We start from the raw sequence: 20122 nt of genomic DNA on the forward strand, positions 1-20122 counted from the left end.
CAGCTGCTCTTTCAACGTCACTGTGACTGAAGCATTAAACCATTAACTCTAGTTTAATACATGATACGTTGTCTACTGATGGCGCATAATATCAACAGCTGATTCGTTGTAACGTTACAGCTACCAGCTAACGTTAGCTACTGCTAGCAGTTAGCTCCCTTAGCTTAGCTGGCCACCGTTATAAATACTGCATGGAAGCGGAGTAACGTTAACGTGTAAACGTTATGTCGAGGTCATACAATACTACAGTCGACATAAGGTTAACGTTACCCTGTTTCCACCAAGTGTTTAAATAGCAGCAATCTTGTTGAAAATGTAACATTACTAAAATGCTCCGAGCATAGCCTCTCTCTCTCTCTCTCTCTCTCTCTCTCTCTCTCTCTCTGTCTCTCTCCATCTACCGCTACCTCTTTCTCTCTCTCGCTCTCTCTTTCTCTCTCTCTCTCTCTCTCTCTCTCTATCTACCGCTACCTCTCTCTCTCTCTCTCTCTCTCTCTCTCTCTATCTACCGATACCTCTCTCTCTCTCTCTCGCTTGCTCTCGTTATCTTTAAATAAAAACTGTTACTAACTGTTCAGTTTGTGAGGTACATGCAACACAGATTACAGTGTTTACATCTGTCTGCTTGAGAAAATACCATGTTCTGCATTTGCAATAAAAATGATTGAAGTGAGATGAACAGTTATTTTTAAATGTGTGATCTAAAGATAAACAAAGGGTTTTAAAAGTGTTATATTTATCTTCTCTTATAGTACCAGACTCGAAGCTGAGGAGAATCAACCAGCAACAAAAGCTAAATTTGTTAAAAAAAAAAGAAAAATATATATATATATATATATATTTTTTTTTTTTTGGGTATCGAAATGGTATCGAAGTATCGATACTTTTCAAGGTATCGTATCGAAGTCGAAATTCCAGTATCGTGACAACACTAGAGAGGTGAGGTCACTACACCTGGTTATATACTAGAGAGGTGAGGTCACTTCACCTGGTTATATACTAGAGAGGTGAGGTCACTACACCTGGTTATATACTAGAGAGGTGAGGTTACTTCACCTGGTTATATACTAGAGAGGTAAGGTCACTTCACCTGGTTATATACTAGAGAGGTGAGGTCACTACACCTGGTTATATACTAGAGAGGTGAGGTCACTACACCTGGTTATATACTAGAGAGGTGAGGTCACTTCACCTGGTTATATACTAGAGAGGTGGGCGTGGTCACTACACCTGGTTATATACTAGAGAGGTGAGGTCACTACACCTGGTTATATACTAGAGAGGTGAGGTCACTTCACCTGGTTATATACTAGAGAGGTGGGCGTGGTCACTACACCTGGTTATATACTAGAGAGGTGAGGTCACTACACCTGGTTATATACTAGAGAGGTGAGGTCACTACACCTGGTTATATACTAGAGAGGTGAGGTCACTAAACCTGGTTATATACTAGAGAGGTGAGGTCACTTCACCTGGTTATATACTAGAGAGGTAAGGTCACTTCACCTGGTTATATACTAGAGAGGTGAGGTCACTTCACCTGGTTATATACTAGAGAGGTGAGGTCACTTCACCTGGTTATATACTAGAGAGGTGGGCGTGGTCACTACACCTGGTTATATACTAGAGAGGTGAGGTCACTACACCTGGTTATATACTAGAGAGGTGAGGTCACTACACCTGGTTATATACTAGAGAGGTGAGGTCACTACACCTGGTTATATACTAGAGAGGTGAGGTCACTACACCTGGTTATATACTAGAGAGGTGAGGTCACTATACCTGGTTATATAGTAGAGGGGTGAGGTCACTACACCTGGTTATATACTAGAGAGGTGAGGTCGCTACACCTGGTTATATACTAGAGAGGTGAGGTCACTACACCTGGTTATATACTAGAGAGGTGGGCGTGGTCACTTCACCTGGTTATATACTAGAGAGGTGAGGTCACTTCACCTGGTTATATACTAGAGAGGTGAGGTCACTTCACCTGGTTATATACTAGAGAGGTCAGGTCACTTCACCTGGTTATATACTAGAGAGGTGAGGTCACTTCACCTGGTTATATACTAGAGAGGTGAGGTCACTTCACCTGGTTATATACTAGAGAGGTGAGTTCACTTCACCTGTTATATACTAGAGAGGTGAGGTCACTACACCTGGTTATATACTAGAGAGGTGGGCGTGGCCACTTTACCTGCACAGTAAATTTTGCAGAGTACATTTTACTCAAACTGAGTACATTTTACTGAAATTGAGTTTGAGTAAAATGTACTCAGTTTGAGTAAAATTTACCTTGCGAAATTTACTGTGTGGTTATATACTAGAGAGGTGGGCGTGACCACTTCACCTGGTTATATACTAGAGAGGTGGGCGTGGCTAGGTGAATGGTAGGTGCATGAAAAGTTCTTTCAACGAACGCCCACAGGCGCGAGCATAGTCCAATAGGCGAAGCAAGATGCTTTGCCAGTGATGACATAACTAGGATTATAACCTTTGATATACAGGTGATAAACATCAGTGTTTCTACACTCCTCATCGACCGACACCCGCCTGCTCCAGATAAAACCCACAGCTCGTACTGAAGAAGTAGGACTAGCTTTAGACAAACACAGGGAGGACTAGTGTAGAGGAGCCAAAGCTATATAATAATAATAATAATAATTAATTTAATTTATATAGCGCTTCTCAATAACCCGAAGTCGCTGACAGTAGTCAGGAGCAGGGGTACAAACAAAGAAACGAAAGCAAAGAAACAAAAACAAAAACAACAAAGAAACAAAAACAAAAGGAACATGAGACCATGGGGGGAACAGGGGAGACAGCCTGATAGCTCAAAAAAGGACTGGAGACATATATCAATCAGGTTGGAGGGGAGGGGGGGGTTTAGGGGTGGGGGGGGTTGAAGGCAAGGGAGAACAGGTGGGTTTTGAGGCGAGCTTTGAAGGTGGAGAGTGTAGGGGAGTCTCTGATGGACTGGGGGAGGGAGTTCCAGAGTCGGGGTGCAGTGCGAGAGAAGGCCCGATCTCCGAACCTATATATTTAGGTTATGGTATATTATATATGAATGTTTATATGTTTATTTTTATATCCTTACATTGAAACGGCATTAGGAATGTTTTTTTTTTATAAGTATTTTTATTGCACATTACTTTAGTTACATTCCATATTGATGCACACATGCAATCTTATTTTTTTCTTGTTCTAAAACAATTGTCCAGCGGCATATAACAAAAAATATTCAAAGTAAGAATAAAACATTCTCTTTCTTTTGGCGGGTCCATACATACATATAAACAGGATAGTTAAATAAGCTAGATTTTTGCTGGGAAATAAAAAAGAAAAGAGACCAAAAAAAATTAATAAAAAACAGAGCATTAGAAAAAGGCCAAAAGCCAAGACACAACAGCGACTATACCTTCAGTTCAGACATTACTGTAATATGAGTGACCTTTTGAACTTATATTTCATTTTATATATCATTAGAAAAAGGCCAAAAGCCAAGACACCACAGAGATTATACCTTCAGACATTGCTGTAATACGAGTAACATTTTGAACTTATATATCCTCTTCATCCTCCCTCAGACCCTTTAAGTAGTCCAACACCGGTCCCCATGTCTTATCAAACTCCTTTCTCCGTCCTGTATTTTTAAATCTAAGCCTCTCTAAGTAGAGGGTCTCCCCCAGCTCTCTCATCCACATTTCAAATGAAGGTGCTGCATCCGACTTCCAAAGTCTCAAAATGAGCTTTTTAGCCAACACAGCACCTAGATATATCGGCCTTTTTTCATTTTCAGAGTACTTAGTGACATCGTCACTATATCCCAAAATGGCCACTAAGGGGCAGGGTTCCCACTGTTTATTAAAAACTTTTGAATAAAAGTCAAATATATCAGACCAGAACGTGTGTAAGTTGGGACAAGACCAGAGTTGATGTGTAAGGGTACCATCTTGATTTTTACATTTGTTACACAGTGGTGATACGCTAGGATACATCTTATTCACTTTCACCTTTGAGTAGTGCAACCTGTGTATCACTTTAAATTGAATCAAGTTGATTCTAACATTTACAGAGCACCGGTGAATATTTGTAAGACATGTTTCCCAGAATTCCTCATTGAGGGGTATCCCCAGTTCTGACTCCCACTCAGTCCTATATCTTTCTGTGCTAACTATTACATGATTGAAAAGTGTCTGGTATATTATTGTCACCGCCCCTTTACTACCTGGTCTAACATTAATTATATTTTCCAGTGCTTGATGCTGAGGAATGTCTGACCATGTATCTACATGAGTCCTTACAAAGTTCCGTATCTGTAGATAGCGGAAAAAATGTGTTGACGGTAAATCGTGTTTGACCTTCAGTTGCTCGAATGATAGGAACTGGCCCTCTTGGTACAAGTCCTTCAAGCTCCCTATACCCTTCGCCTTCCACTGAGCAAACCCTTGGTCCATAGTGGATGGCTTAAAGGCATGGTTATTACAGATTGGAGTGTCTGTATACATATTTGGAGCTTTCAAGTATGTTTTAATCTGTTTCCATACCTTCAAGGAGCTATGTACTATAAAATTCCCTTCATATAATGACTTGTTTATCTTGACAGGGCTATTCAAAAGGGCTAGGAGAGAGGTTCCCTGACAGGCTGCTCGCTCCATTGAGAGCCATGCAGGAGTGACCTCCTCCATGCCCTCCGTAAGGTTAGCACTTCTCCAGAAAGCCATATTGTTTAAATGTGCAGACCAGTAGTAACATTTGAAGTCTGGAAGACCAAAGCCACCCTAATTTTTTGTTTTACATAAGTGTTTTTTGCTAATACGTGCAGCTTTATTCTGCCAAATAAAGGGGATTATAATCGAGTCTAACTTTTTGAAATACCGCTGTGGTATGAATACTGGAATTGACTGAAAGATGTATGTAAATCTCGGAAGAACCACCATTTTAATAGCGTTTACTCTCCCAACCAGTGACAGTGGGAGGGTCTTCCAAAAATCTATATTCTGTTTCAACTGTTTTATTTTTACTTTCCAATTCTCTTCCAGTAAGAGTTCAGGTTTTTTAGTAACGGTCACTCCTAGGTAAGTAAATCTATCTTTGGTAATCTTAAAGGGGATAGAGTTCAGTGAGGAGCTATCCTTATTTATTTGTATTGGCATTAATTCACTTTTATCCCAATTAATTTGAAAACCTGAAAGAGAGCCAAAATAATTAAACACTTCCATAATTGGAGGAAGGGACTCCTGTGGGTTAGATACGTATAACAAAATGTCATCTGCATACATTGATAAATGATGCTTTTGCCCTTTTATGGAGACAGGTGATATTCTAGGATGTTGTCGAATTTTTGTAGCTAGTGTTTCTATGACTAAATCAAAAAGATAAGGAGAGCATGGATCTCCTTGCCTTGTCCCACGGTATAGTGGAAACTGAGAGGAAATATCCTGGTTAGTAACTACACTTGCTGTGGGATGAGCATACAAAATCCGTATCCAGTCAATAAATACCTTCCCGAAACCAAATGCCTCTAGGGTCACATACATATATGGCCACTCGACCTGATCGAAGGCCTTCTGAGCATCCACTGAAATCACCACTGTCTCTGTATTGTGTTTCGTATAAAGTATATTGAATAACCGTCTTAAATTGTAATAAATATGTCTATTAGGAATGAAGCCCGTTTGATCCGGGTGCACTATCTTCTGAATGTGAGCTTTTAGCCGCTTGGCCAGAATCTTGCTAAGCAGCTTTGTTTCAATTTGAATCAGTGACACAGGTCTGTAAGATGATGGTTCTAACTCATCTCTGTCCTTTTTTTTAAATTAATGAAATATTTGCATTATACAGCGTTTGAGGTAGTCTACCATCCGATGCGGCATGTTTAAACATACGAAGCAGCAGCGGAGATAGTTCCTTAGAGTAGTGCTTGTAGAATTCTGCAGTAAAGCCATCAGGGCCAGGTGCTTTATTGTTCGGTAATTCTGTAATTGCCTCTACTATTTCTCCTATGGAGATGTCCCTTTCCAATGCAGCTTCTGCCTCGCCATCAAGCTGAGGTAGGTTTAATTCAGAGAGAAATGCCTTAATAGCATCAATGTCATGGTTGCCATTTGATGTATACAATTTTGAATAGAACTCCGTAAAACGTGCATTTATCTCTTTAGGGTCTGTAAGAACAGTGCCTGTGTCTGATTTTATTTTTAGTATTGCACGGGAAGCTTGCGCCTGTCTTAATTGACGTGCCAGCAGTTTCTGAGGTTTGTCACCTATTTCAAATTGTATCTGTTTTATCATATTCAATTGCTTATTGACCTGTGCAGATAAAATAGTATTGTACTCATCTCTTTGAGATACTATAGAATTCAGGATGTCGGGATCCGCAGAGACCCTGTACAGGTGTTCTAGTTGAGACACAGAATCATCCAACTCCACTAGTCTTTTTGACATTTGTTTTCTCCTACCTGCCACGTATGATATGATGCTACCTCTAAGCACTGCCTTGATAGCTTCCCACAGTGTTGAGTCATCCACATCCCCTGTATCATTTGTGTCTATAATGTCAGGTAGCCTAGCTGACATGTATTTTAAGAAACTCTTCTCTTTTAAGATTGTGTTGTCAAATCTCCAGGTGCGTTGCTGGAGATAAACCATACACGTTTATCAATGTTACAGGAACACAATTAAGTGTCCCTGATACAATTACAAATCTACCATTCGGATCCGCGATTGTGCATTCATGATCAAACGACACACCCCTCTTGATAATAATAGCGACCCCTCTGGCCCTGGCCCCGAAGTTTGATTGAAATATTTGTGATCCCCATCCCATGCGTAACTTGTTCCTGGCTATATTCTTAATATGTGTCTCTTGAAGATATATAACATCAGCTTTCAGGCTTTTTAGATGAGCCATTACCTTACCTCTTTTAACTGGGTGATTTAGACCTCTTACATTCCAGCTTACAATCCTTGTACTATTTACTGACATGACATATTATCCATGATCATGTGACAAAGCAAAAATCGTCCAAAGTGTTGTATACATTCCGCCATTAGAAAGAAAAAATAGAAATAAAAAAGAATATGCACTGCCGCAAACTAACATGAAAAACACTACGCTGTCCTCCGGGGCCCTCTTTTCCTCCATACAGTCCCCTCTGCGAACAAAACACCTCTAAATCTAAACACCTTAAGAGCTAGTAAACATACCATGATAGTCTGTGTATGCATTCGTCTCCACCTGTCCAACAAAAACAGATGAGAAGTAGGTAGGATGGGCGCGATGAGCCGCTGTAACTCGTGCATGATCACGTATTGAAGCGGTTGTCTGTACCGTCGGGTTGGATTAACGCGGCACTTTGTTGTCGTCTAGGAACTTCTCCGCATCCTTCGGGTCGTTGAACGTGCGCTTGACTGTGCCAACCGATACCACGAACGTCGCTGGGTGTCGGAATCCGCATCTCACCTCCGCAGTCTTGCATCTGGTCCTGATATTGTCGAATCGCTTCCGTAGTTTCAACACTGCCGGTCCCAGGTCCGGGAAAATGTAGATGCGCGTTCCCTCATGTTGTAAGGGGAAGTTTTGTGTTGCAAGCCTCAGAATGCGCTCCTTCACTGAATCATGGTGGATCCGTGCTATAATTTGGCGTGGAGTGCCATCTGTTGCCGTCTTCATGTTGACCCGATATGCCCGGTCAATTTTAACAGGCTTGTTGTTGAAGTTTGCATTAGGAATGTTGATTGGATTTAGATAAAGTCATTGAACCGTCTTATTTGTCATAATAGAACATTCTAGAACATTTGTGATGTCACAGTAGGATGTCATAATAGAACATTCTAGAACATTGGTGAAGATTCATAGCCGAATGTTCTAGAACATTGGTGATGTCATCATATGATGTCATGACCAAACATTCTAGAACGTTTGTGTATCTATATATATTCAGCAATTCTCTCTGCCAGGTCAGTGTGCATCTTGAAACAGTGCTGAGCAGTACTGAACCGATAGACTAAACAGCATAGATTTTCGGCTTTCCAGTGTGGAGGAATCTTCATGTGTCGAGTCGGCGGTGATTTGGAGACTGGGAAAATACAGTTTTCTTTCTGGAATGTCGGCCCTCATAACTAGTGATCAAACAGTGACTTCAACCAGCTGCTGACTGAATCTAAGTAAGTTTATAACAAAAGTTAAAGTAAACTTCAGGGAGCTTTCCAGAGGAGGGAGTGTTACTGAGAGACAAAATGGCTTCGTCTCATTGTGAAGAGGATCTGTCTTGTCCCGTGTGCCGTGACATCTACACAGATCCTGTCATCTTGTTGTGTAGCCACAGCTTCTGTAAAGCCTGTCTGCATCAATACTGGAGAGACAGAGAAGACAAGAACTGTCCACTTTGTAGGGAAGTCTCTTCAATGTTAAATCCTCCTCGTAACTTGGCTTTGAAGAACCTGTGTGAGGCCTTCAGGGAGAGAAGGCAGGGAGCTCCAGCAGGTTCTGAGGTGCTCTGCAGTCTGCACAGAGAAGAACTCAAGCTCTTCTGTCTGGATGACCACCAGCCCATCTGTGTGGTGTGTCAGTCGTCCAGAAAACACAAGAGCCACAACTGCTGCCCCATAGAGGAAGCTTCGGAGGATCACAAGGTATGGCAAAATCATTATTATATTAATTTATTCAATCTTTAATTATACTCAATAAATACACAGAGTAAACATTGTTGTCACGTTGTTAATGAATACAGAAACATTAGACAATCAGAACAATTAGATGGGATTAGATTCAGACACTGATGTTGGAGTTGATTTATATTTGTCGACAACGTAGGAGGTGTGGGAGTCAATGTCAGTGTGGGAGTCAATGTCAGCGTGGGAGTCAATGTCAGTGTGGGAGTCAGTGTCAGTGTGGGAGTCCAGGGTGGCCTGGGTGGCAAACGTACTCCAATCCATGTGTTGAAACCGGTGCTGCAGCACAGAGTCCTCAAACTTGCATCTTTCAAGTGAAATACATCATGAATGAATGAATGAATGAATGAATGAATGAATGAATGAATGAATGAATGAATGAATGAATGAATGAATGAATGAATGAATGAATGAATGAATGAATTCCATTGCAGAAGCAGCTCCAGGCTCCACTGAAGACCTTACGTGACAAGCTACAGGCCTTTAAAGAAATCAAACAAACATGCGTCCGCACAGCAGTACACGTAAAGGTACTAATATTCTGTATTAATGATACATTATTTACTGTAAGGTTGCAGCTGCACTCAACCTACACACAGTAAAAATAAGTGCCCTATTGTACATTTGTAGTCCATTGTGGGAGAGACATGATTTTTAACCCCCCTACTGTATATTTCAGTTAGTTAGATAGTAAATTATAACACTACCTTATGCATACTGCACCTTATGTGACACTGTGAATACTGTATAGTTAGTTAGATAGTAAATTATATTGACTTATTTCCTTAAACTTATTTGTTTACACTGCTTCTGTTGTTTTTACTACCTGTACCCCCCCCCCCCCCCCCCCCCCCCCCCACGGACGTAATTGTGGGGGGGGACACAGGGGACATGTCCCCTGCATGTTTTCAGAAGGCAGTTATGGTCCCCTGCACTTTTTTACCATCCAAAACAATGTTACACGATAATAAACGGAGACGCGACGCGGCACTTGGACCACACGGAAAACGGCTGCTTGTTCCATCTCTGAGCTCAGGTCTCTGACGACCTGAGCCATTGTCATGCAAAGACAAGGTGAGCACCCGGCGAGGGACGAGTCGCATCTTTGTATGCACGCGCTAAGTACCGAGCACAGCTGTCTTTGCATAACAACAACAGCCAGGTGTGCTCAAATACATAGCACCCCTCCCCTGAAAGTTTGGTGTGAAACTGAACGATGGTCTGTGTGATTGCCATGAAATGCAACAGCATTGCTTGGTCTCTGTGAAATATCTGTCTATGACCTTGTTGTATTTAAAAGCCTCTAGCCTGTTGTTTTATACATTGTAGATAACAAATAGCATGATCTCTCTCTCTCTCTCTCTCACGTTCCGAGACTCGTGCGGCGTTATGACTTATCATGTGTATTGTATATAGAAACATCTCACCAAAATTGACTTGCACAACTGATTCATTTTTATTTTTTTATCTACGACCTTACAGCCACTGACCACGCCCCACAAATGTGTCCCCTCCACCATTGAAAACTAAATTATGCCCTTGCCCCCCCCCCCCCATCTCCCATGCTGCTATGATGCCTGAATTTCCCCAAGGGGATCAATAAAGGAATATCTTATCTTATCTTATAATCTCCAGGTCCAGGCCCTGCACACAGAGAAGCAGATTAAGAAGGAGTTTAAGAAGCTTCACCAGTTTCTCCACGAGGAACAGGAGGCCAGGGTAGCTGCACTGAAGGAGGAAGAGGAGCAGAAGAGCCAGACGATGAAGGAGAAGATTGAGGAGCTGGACAGAGAGATGTCAACCCTTTCAGACACAATCAGAGCCATAGAGCAAAAGCTGAACGCTGAACACGTCTCCTTCCTGCAGGTCAGGACTGGTCTCTCTTCAGTTCATAGGGAATGATGCTGAGGATGTTTAGTACACTGTAAAAACTGGGATTGGGGTTCATTCATATTTATTAAATAAGTATTAGTAACCTATACATAATAAAAAAGACTATGTGCCGTTTGAAATAGAATTGAGCTGAATTCAATGCATTTGAACCATTTATGAATTGCATTTTACACAGTTTTAGTTGAATACAATTAGCTGATAGTTTAAAAGTGACCAGATAACGCTCAGTTTTTACAGTGTAGTGTTTAACTTGATCTGTCTTTACCTCCATAGAACTACAAGACCACACTGAAAAGGTAAGTGATTTATCTCTCTTTTTGTCGCTTTCTTTCTCTCTCATCTCTATCTCTTTCTATCTCTCTTTTTCTCAATTTCTCTTTCTTTCTATCTTTCTCTCCTTTCTCTCTCTCTCTCCTTTCTCTCTGACTCTCTTTCCATGACTGCCCCCATGTTAACCCTTTCACCGCTGCACTACCAAAACGGTTAACCCTTTCACTGCGACAATACACAGAAGGTTAACCCTTTCACTGCCAGTGCCACACAACAGCCGGTTAACCCTTTCACTGCCACACAACAGAAGGTTAACCCGGCGACCGTCGGTTGTGTGATAGTAAAGGGTTAACCTTCTGTCGTGTGGCAGTGAAAGGGTTAACAGGCGTCGCTGTTCACCACGGGTGCATGACTCACGGGCGGGAAGCGAAGTTCTTTTTCCGCTCCGGTTGGATTCAGAGGCGTGCGCCACACGCATTTTCACAGAAATACACTCAATATCTGCATTATTACCACACATATAGATGTTGTTCAACCAGCTAATGTGTCTGTATCTCTCCCAATACAAATAAACCATATTACTATACTTTATCAGGAGTACATCACGCTGATCATCATTCTAAAATGCATTCTAACATTCTAATTAATCAACTTCAACTTACTTCATTTGTGCAGTGGTTGAAAGACAAACATACAATCACAATACATAGACACTCACCACTATATAAATTTTTTTTTAAACTACAGTAAAAAGACCACTATATAAAAAAACACCAACTACATTAAAACTACAATATTTAATTAAAGCATGATATATTAAAATCCATGTGGAGCAGTTCTATATGTATATAAATAATAAATAATAGTAGGTATTTACAACTGTTCCAATGTAAATCCGTGCGCTTCTGCTCTGAAGTGGACGGCCACGCGAGCTGTTCTCGCACGAAACCCACGCGTGCCCCTCTCTCTCTTTGCTGTCTGTCTCTCTCTCCCTCTCTCTCTTTGCTGTCTGTCTCTCTCTCCCTCTCTCTCTTTGCTGTCTGTCTCTCTCTCTCTCTCTTTGCTGTCTGTCTCTCTCTCTCCCTCTCTCTCTCCCACTCTCTCTCTCTTTTGCTCTCTCTCTGTCTGTCTCTCTCTCTCACTCTCTCTCTTTCTCTCTGTCTGTCTCTCTCTCTCTCTCTCTCTCTCTCTCTCCTTTTACATCTGCATCTCAGATTAAAGGTGCTGTTGTAATTGTATGATCTGGATGATGTGACTGAGGTTGAGAGGGTAGTGGAATGTACAATAGTATGTATTTATTGTGTATTGTGTATTTATTGATTGAGTGGAAATGATTGTATTAGAAACATGATGGAGAAGAGATGGAATACAGTTATTTTTATGGAAATCAATATATCTCTCTTCTCTGCGGCTCTGAAGCTAAGCCCACAGCAGGACTGACTCTTGAATGTTCTTCCAGAGCTCAGTGCAACCTGCCTCGTCCACAGCTGGTCTCAGGAGTGCTGATAGACGAGGCCAAACACCTGGGCAACCTGGCCTTCAGAGTCTGGGAGAAGATGAAGGAGAGGGTCAAGTTCACTCCTGTCACTCTGGACCCAAACACTGCACCACCCTGGTTCTCTATATCTGATGATCTGACCAGTGTGAGAGACACAGACACATGGCAGCAGCTCCCTGACAACCCAGAGAGGAACATTACGTATAACATTGTTCTGGGTTCTGAGAGCTTCAGCTCAGGGACACACAGCTGGGAGGTGGAGGTGGGAGACCATCCTCTCTGGTCTATAGGTGTAGCTAAAGAGTCATTTGACAACAAGAGAGAGGGGCTAAAGGCATCACCACAACATGGTATCTGGACTCTACGTTATTGGAGTAGTAAGTACTATAATGGTCTGAGTCAGATCCTCACAGTGAAGAGGAGCCCCCAGAGGGTCAGAGTACAGCTGGACTATAACGGGGGGAAGCTGACCTTCTACGACCGTGAAGACATGACTCACATCTACACTCATGAACACACCTTCACTGAGAAACTCTACCCATACTTCGCTATAGGAGAGGCTGGTGATGCCAAACACCCTGATATAAACATCTGCCCATCAGAGGTGTCTCTCTCTGTGATATAGTCATGACAGTGAGGTGTGTGTGTGTGTGTGTGTGTGTGTGTGTGTGTGTGTGTGTGTGTGTGTGTGTGTGTGTGTGTGTGTGTGTGTGTGTGTGTGTGTGTGTGTGTGTGTGTGTGTGTGTGTGTGTGTGTGTGTGTGTGTGTGTGTGTGTGTGTGTGTGTGTGTGTGTGTGTGTGTGTGTGTGTGTGTGTGTGTGTGTGTGTGTGTGTGTGTGTGTGTGTGTGTGTGTGTGTGTTCGGGACCGATCCCACTTCACTTCCCTTCCTCTGGCTCTACCGCCTGGCAGGTATTACCTTAAAGAGATTAAGTAAGGTATTACTTACCTTAAAGAGATATTTCACTTTAGTTTCACTAGTTTCCTCGGTCTTACCTCCACACCTCCAGGAGCGGTGCTGTTGACAGAAGACAACTTGAGGTTCTACTAAAGTGAAATGTCCCTTTAAGCAGTAACTATCTCATTACGAACAAGGATGTATCTTATTTGTTTTAGGACAGAGGCGGCGATTGTCTTGTGATTTTACGGAAAGAGTTCATAAATGTGCCCTTTTCCCCCCCACGGCTGAGCGATATCGACGCCATCGAGGTCAGAGGTCAGAGTTGAGACGCACCGCTTGACCCCCACGTGTTGGGGGGGGGGGGGTACTGTGGTTAGATACATGTAGTGGAAACACTGGTGTCTGAGAGCGTGTGTGTGTGTAACGGGATGTGTATGAAATATGAATATGAAGCTACAAGGAATCCATGGGAAATGCAGTTGTACATTATTACATTTACATTTTTGTGTACATTTTTGTGCAGTTGTACATTATTACTACAGTATTGAACTGAAATACCCTCCAGTTAGACCCCCCCCCCCCCCCACCCCCCCTTGTCTCTATTTTTATTTTTGTTTTATCATTTTCTTTGTAGTATATGAGAACTCTTGTGTTTCTCAGTAGGTGTAGTTTCTACAGAGCGTTAGGCGTGTCTCTGATGCAGTGCAGAGGTTCACTGGTGACACCAAACTGGAGCTTGTTCAGTCTTTTGGCGCCATCTTGTGGCCATATTGATGTGTGTTTTTGTTTTGTTTGAGCTTCAGTATAAACGAGTCAAGTCAAGAGTTTTATTTGTCACGGCATAAGTATACAATGAAATGCGGGGGGTCTTGCCCGGCCGCAACGATGTGCATAATACAATAGTAATATATAATAAGAATCCAATAGAATGACATTGTGCAATAAAACAAGTAAACAAAGTAGGGCATATCGGTATATGTACATGAGTTATTTACACCAGATAGCAAAATATGAGTGAATCAACGTTGAAATAGGGTTAGGCAGAAATATTGAATCTATGTTGAAGCCTGACATCGAAATTATACAAAACGTTGTCTATGACTTACATATTGAATCAGCGTTAGGTTTTCAACCATAACTGATACTATATCAATGTTGATTCAACCATCATCTAAAAAATGGTAATCTACATGCACATTTTAGTTGATTTTATATTGAATCAATGTTAGGCATCAATGTTTATTCAACCATAATCTAAATGGTAATCTACTTGTACAGACTAAAGACAGTGCCTAATTGCCTCTAAGAATGGAATGTAACACATTTCATTCACAAGTTAGGTGTGAATGTATCTGAGAATGTATTTAACACACCTGAGTGCTGACGACCGGCGCTAGTGATATGCAAAGTAGCCCAGGTGGGTAATTATAGCGAGTTGGCGAGTGCAGCGCATTCCTGTATGCACGCGCGTGCCGTGCACATCCGTGCATGTGCGTGCACGCGCTTCTGCTCAAATCATTGGGTGCACCATTGGAGTGTCACCCCCCACTCCTACCCAACCCCCCCCCCCCCCCCACCCAACCACCTCCAATGTACAGTCCCCCCCCACCCCCACCCCCCCCCCCACCTACCCAATCCAATGTGACAAGTTCGATTCCCTTAATTTTTTATTTTTTTTTTAACGTGCATTGCACTATAGCGTATTGTATATTGTATATTGTATGGTACAGTAACGGTCTCTGGAGCGCAACAGTAAGAAGCATTTGCACTGCAACGCATACACCTTACTGTAAATTGTACCATACAATATACAATATCGCTGCTGTCGGGACAAAACCTCATAACTCCAAAAACCCAACTTTTCAGCAGATGAAAAAAACAAACACAGATTTGAGGGTGAATAGAGTTAGGGGGTTTAGACAGATGATCGGTTTAATGCTTTCCCATTGTTTAAACTTTGTAAAACCCACACACACATATGGAGGATGATCTACGGAGTTGATTTATATAAAAAAAAAAATTAAATGGAGTTATGAGGTTTTGTCCCGACAGCAGCGATATACAATACGCTATAGTGCAATGCACGTTAAAAAAAACATCGAACTTGTCACAAACGGACCATAGGATCCACAGCCAAGCAGCGTTACCAATTGAGCTAGTTTGTCGATGGTAAAAAAGGGGGGATTACTGCTACATAATGCTGCCGCGACGGAGCTCCGCCGCGACAATATTATTAAACAGCGGCTCTGTCATTGAAGTGGGAAAAGTGAGCCGTATTGTATATTAGTACATTGAACAGTGATTAATATTATTAGAGATGATTGATGATATTATTATGACTGATGACTGCGATGTGAAAGGCGCCGCGAACTCCTTCCTAATGCTGCGGGCGGCGTTGAAGGCGGAAAGCGGCGGTGAGGTGAACCACAGCAGCCTCGTTGCCGCGTCGCGTCCTGGGGCTGCCGCGGGGCGTGGCCGCGGCGGGTCACGTGCCTGTCGGGGCCAATCAGGCCTACCCCGGAAATAGGAACGGTTGCGGAACAGCTACAGGCATCCCCCCGTCCCCCAATGTACAGATTAATTGAAAATGGGGGACCCTGATGTAAACAAGACAAAAGTCTTTCTCTGGTCTGCATCCCCTTAACAATTGTATGTATTGAGCTGTACTGTACTGTACCCATTCCGCAATCTGTTAATTAAAGTTTTCAATCAATCAATCAACTTTATCCAATAAGGAGAGAGAATACTACATATTTGTACTTATTTCAAGAATACTTGCCAAGCCACATTATCTTACTGCACTGGCAGATTATTTTACTTGTTTCAAGGACACATGTGCTTAAAACTCGTTTTTATTTCTTATTTTTGTCAGACCATTTTTGCAGTGAGGAGTTCTCTCTCCTGATTGGATAAAGTGGGAATGGGAATTTATTTAAATCTTACTGATAGAATAGAATAGATAGAATAGAAATACTTTTATTATCCCGTGGGAAATTTTACACTGCAAATCGCTCAACATTTAGACAGGACAGGTCACAAATTAGAATAATAACACAAATCAAATCAAGTTGCCTAGGATACGAGTAGAGTCAAATAGAATAAAATGAAATGAAATAAAATATACAGAAATAAATACAGTAAGAATATACTGAGCATGGGGGAAGCAGTGTAAACAATTTGGTCAATATAATTATAATTTAAATCTAACTAAATGAAATATATATTCACAGTATTCACAGTGTCACATAAGGTGCAGTATGCTTCAGGTAGTGTATTGTCCTCCTTGGGTTCCTATAAGTCCTAGATCAATGTCTGGCAGCCGTCGCTGACCCCTGCCACTATTGAGCTGCCGCTCTGTGCTCAGTGATGCAGTGAGGCACAGTGATGCATTATATAGTCTGATGGCTGTTGGAATGAAGGACTTCCTGTGCCGTTCAGTGCTGCATTTGGGTAGTGTGAGCCTAGCACTGAACATGCTCCTCCTGTCAGCCAAGTCTGTGTATAGTGGGTGGGTGGGGTTTTCCCTGATGGCCTGGAGCTTAGCAAGGCTCCTCCTCTCCGCCACCCTCGCTAGAGAGTCCAGCTCCACCCCAACCACGCTGCTGGCCTTCCTGACCAGCTTATCCAGCCTGGTTGTGTCCACTGCTCTCAGTCCGCTGCCCCAGCAGGTCACAGCGTACAAGAAGGCGCCCGCCACCACCGACTCATAGAACATCCTCAACATCCTTGTACAGACATTGAAGGATCTCAGCCTTCTGAGGAAGTAGAGTCAGCTCTGGCCCTTCTTGTATAGTGCTTCTGCATGTTTTGACCCGTTCAGTTTGTTGTCGATGTGCACACCGAGGTATTTGTACACCTCAACCATGTCCACATCAACTCCCCTGATGGAAACAGGGGTCACAGGTGCACTCCTCCTCCTCCCCAGCTCCACAACCAGTTCCTTGGTCTTCGCCACATTTAGCTGCAGGTGGTTTTTATCGCACCATGTGATAAAGTCCACTACCAGTTCCCGGTATTCCCTCTCGTCACCGTCCTTTATACATCCCACTATCGCAGAGTCATCAGAAAACTTCTGAAGGTGGCAGGACTCTGACCAATAGTGGAAGTCGTTGGTGTAGACAGTGAAGAGGAAGGGAGAGAGGACTGTCCCCTGCGGGGCCCCGGTGTTGCTGACCAGTCTGTCTGACACACAGCTCCGTAGGCGCACGTACTGTGGTCTTCCCGTCAGATAGTCAACAACCAAGGACACCAGGGGGGCCTCTACTTGCATCGCCTCCAACTTCTCACCCAGTAGCCCAGGCCTTATGGTATCAAAAGCACTGGAGAAGTCAAAGAACATGACTCTCAGTGCTCCCCGGCTTGTCTAGGTGAGTGTAGGCTCGGTTCAGCAGGTAGATGACAGCATCCTCTACCCCCAGTCGGGGCTGGTAGGCGAACTGGAGTGGGTCTAGGTGGGGTTTGGTCACCGGGCGGAGTTGCTCCAGGACTAACCTCTCCATTGTCTTCATTATATGAGAGGTTAGAGCCACCGGCCTGTAGTCCTTGGACGTGCTGGGACGCGGGCACTTGGGGACAGGGACCACACAGGAGGTTTTCCACAGTGTCGGGACTCTCTGCAGAGCAGAGGGACTTGGAGACCCATGTTACTGACCAAAGACTCTATACCAGTGATGGCTGTTGGAATGTATACAGCTAACAAACAAAAAAATACCAGTTTACAGCTGACATGTGACCATATTGAAGTCTGAAAATTCCTGACCCCTACAGAAAAGGGTGTATTTGGGTACATTAATACTGTGTATACACGCCAGATAGATTTTGCATTGTACTGAGTACTTGAAAAAGGTTTCATCCCCCGGGGACAGAAACCAAGCTGCTCTTGGAAGCTAGACAATAATAACTGTATATTAGTTATTTGGGCTGTATGTCTTTCACAGCTGGTAGCACTGTATGTCTTTCACAGCTGGTAGGGCTGTATGTCTTCTATCTGATCAGAGACACTCGATGGTTAAAACATCATTCGGGAATAATACTAAAGTTCTTCTCTGTCTCCAGAACGTCTCTGAGGACGGGATCTTTTTTTTAATTTGTATATTGAAACATGGATGTAGTGGCCGCTTGTCGCTCCCCAGTGAATAGACAAGCGTCCACGATGCACCCGCTATTACTTATCCTACTCAGTCCCAAAGTTGTGATGTTGAATGAATTGAATGTCCAAAGTTGCCGCCGGTTCGGTTTACAGGGTTTATTGTTGTCCAAAGGTAAATGATAGTGAATGAAGGGTTTAAACAGAACAGTTGTCAATTGCTCAGATCCAACAGTGAAACAGTGAAACAGGTAGAAAATGTTATCCTAATACACAGGTGCACAAAGAATGCAGTGATCACCTTGGCTATTTATAGGAGTGGGCTGTAATGGGTGGTGAGCCCTCTAGTGTCCAAACATAAAACAGTGCCTAGTTCCAATATATAATATAATATATAGATAATAATAATACTAAATAATAATAATAATAATAATAATCTATAACAAGAACACTCATTGGCCTTAACACCGGCCCCTAATTGTGCCTACACAATTACAAAACAAATAACATGGTCAGGTGAGTGTTCATTATAGCCTGCAATCCTCAATAATAATCAATAATCTCAAATCATAGTTCTAAACACGAAGAAGCTTGACTGGGTCTCTGGTTTTCGCTCGTTGTCCCTGTGCATGGGAAGAACAAATTAATTAGTAATTCGAATAACAGTCAAGGAAACTCAATGATAATATTCAAAGTGTTTTTTTTGTTTTTGTTTTAACAAACAGAGCCATATAGCTCTGATAGGCATACAGCCAATGTCCACTGGTTGTGAGACTCCATCGGGGTCGTCAGGACTTTCTGCGGTAAGTCGGTCGGGAGGTTTCAGCCATTCTTCCCTGCAGGTTTCCTTTACGCCGTCGTCTTTTGTAGTTTCTCCTTTTGGAAACTGGCATATCCAAAAGTGTTTGGCCATCACCGGGGTAAACTTTGATCATACTATGCACCTCGACACCCATATCAAGTCGGTGACCCGCACCTGTTTTTTCCATCTCAGGAATATTGCTAAACTCAGGTCGATGGTTTCCCACTCTGACCTAGAGTTGATCATCCATGCCTTTGTTTCTTCTCGTCTAGACTACTGCAATTCGGTTCTCACCTGCCTCAATAAATCATCCATAGACCGCCTCCAGTTCATACAAAATACTGCTGCAAGACTGCTGACCAGATCAAGCAGAAGGTGTCACATTACTCCAGTTCTGGCCTCCTTGCACTGGCTTCCTATACATTTTAGAATTAATTTCAAAGTCCTGGTGCTCACTTTCAGAGCTCTGCACGGCCAGGCACCAGAATATTTAACTGACCTGCTGGAACCATATGTGCCCAGCAGGACCTTGAGGACAGCTGATCAGGATCTGTTGGTCATTCCGCGCACCAGGCTGATCACCAAAGGTGACAGAGCCTTTCAGTCTGTAGCGCCTAGACTCTGGAATGCCCTTCCTCGTGGCCTAAGAGCTGTATCGTCTGTTGACATTTTTAAAAATCAGCTAAAAACATTACTGTTTAAACAGGCCTTTGGGTAATGTTTGAGCTTCTCCTTCAGGTATAGAATATGTCTTTTGTTTTGTTTTGTTTATCTGTGATGCATTGTGTTTTTGTAACTGAGGGGTACAATTCCCTGACTGTATTGATAAGTATGGTATTATTAAACCACTACCACTTGTACTTTAACTTCTGGCCATCCAGTACATGATATAGATATGATGAACACTTTCCCACCTGATGAAACGAAGTCCACACAAATGTATAAATCGAATATTTTATATAGCAAAGGGTATATACAACGTTCACTTAATGACATTTAT

The 20122-nt window shown here is 42.6% G+C and overlaps 1 protein-coding gene across 1 annotated transcript; it reads left to right on the top strand.

Annotated features, from left to right (window-relative positions):
- Positions 1-8406: 8406 nt before the first annotated feature.
- LOC311227642 (E3 ubiquitin-protein ligase TRIM35-like) lies at positions 8407-12959 on the top strand (the record flags this gene model as incomplete). The annotated part of the gene is made up of 4 exons (XM_084313363.1): positions 8407-8634; positions 10309-10539; positions 10840-10862; positions 12296-12959. The coding sequence occupies 4 exons, from the start codon at positions 8407-8409 to the stop codon at positions 12957-12959; spliced, it is 1146 nt and encodes a 381-aa protein (XP_084169489.1).
- Between the last annotated feature and the right edge of the window lie 7163 nt (positions 12960-20122).

This window comes from Notolepis coatsorum, assembly GCF_963971535.1.
Source record: "Notolepis coatsorum genome assembly, chromosome: 4".
Taxonomy (NCBI): Eukaryota; Metazoa; Chordata; class Actinopteri; order Aulopiformes; family Paralepididae; genus Notolepis; species Notolepis coatsorum.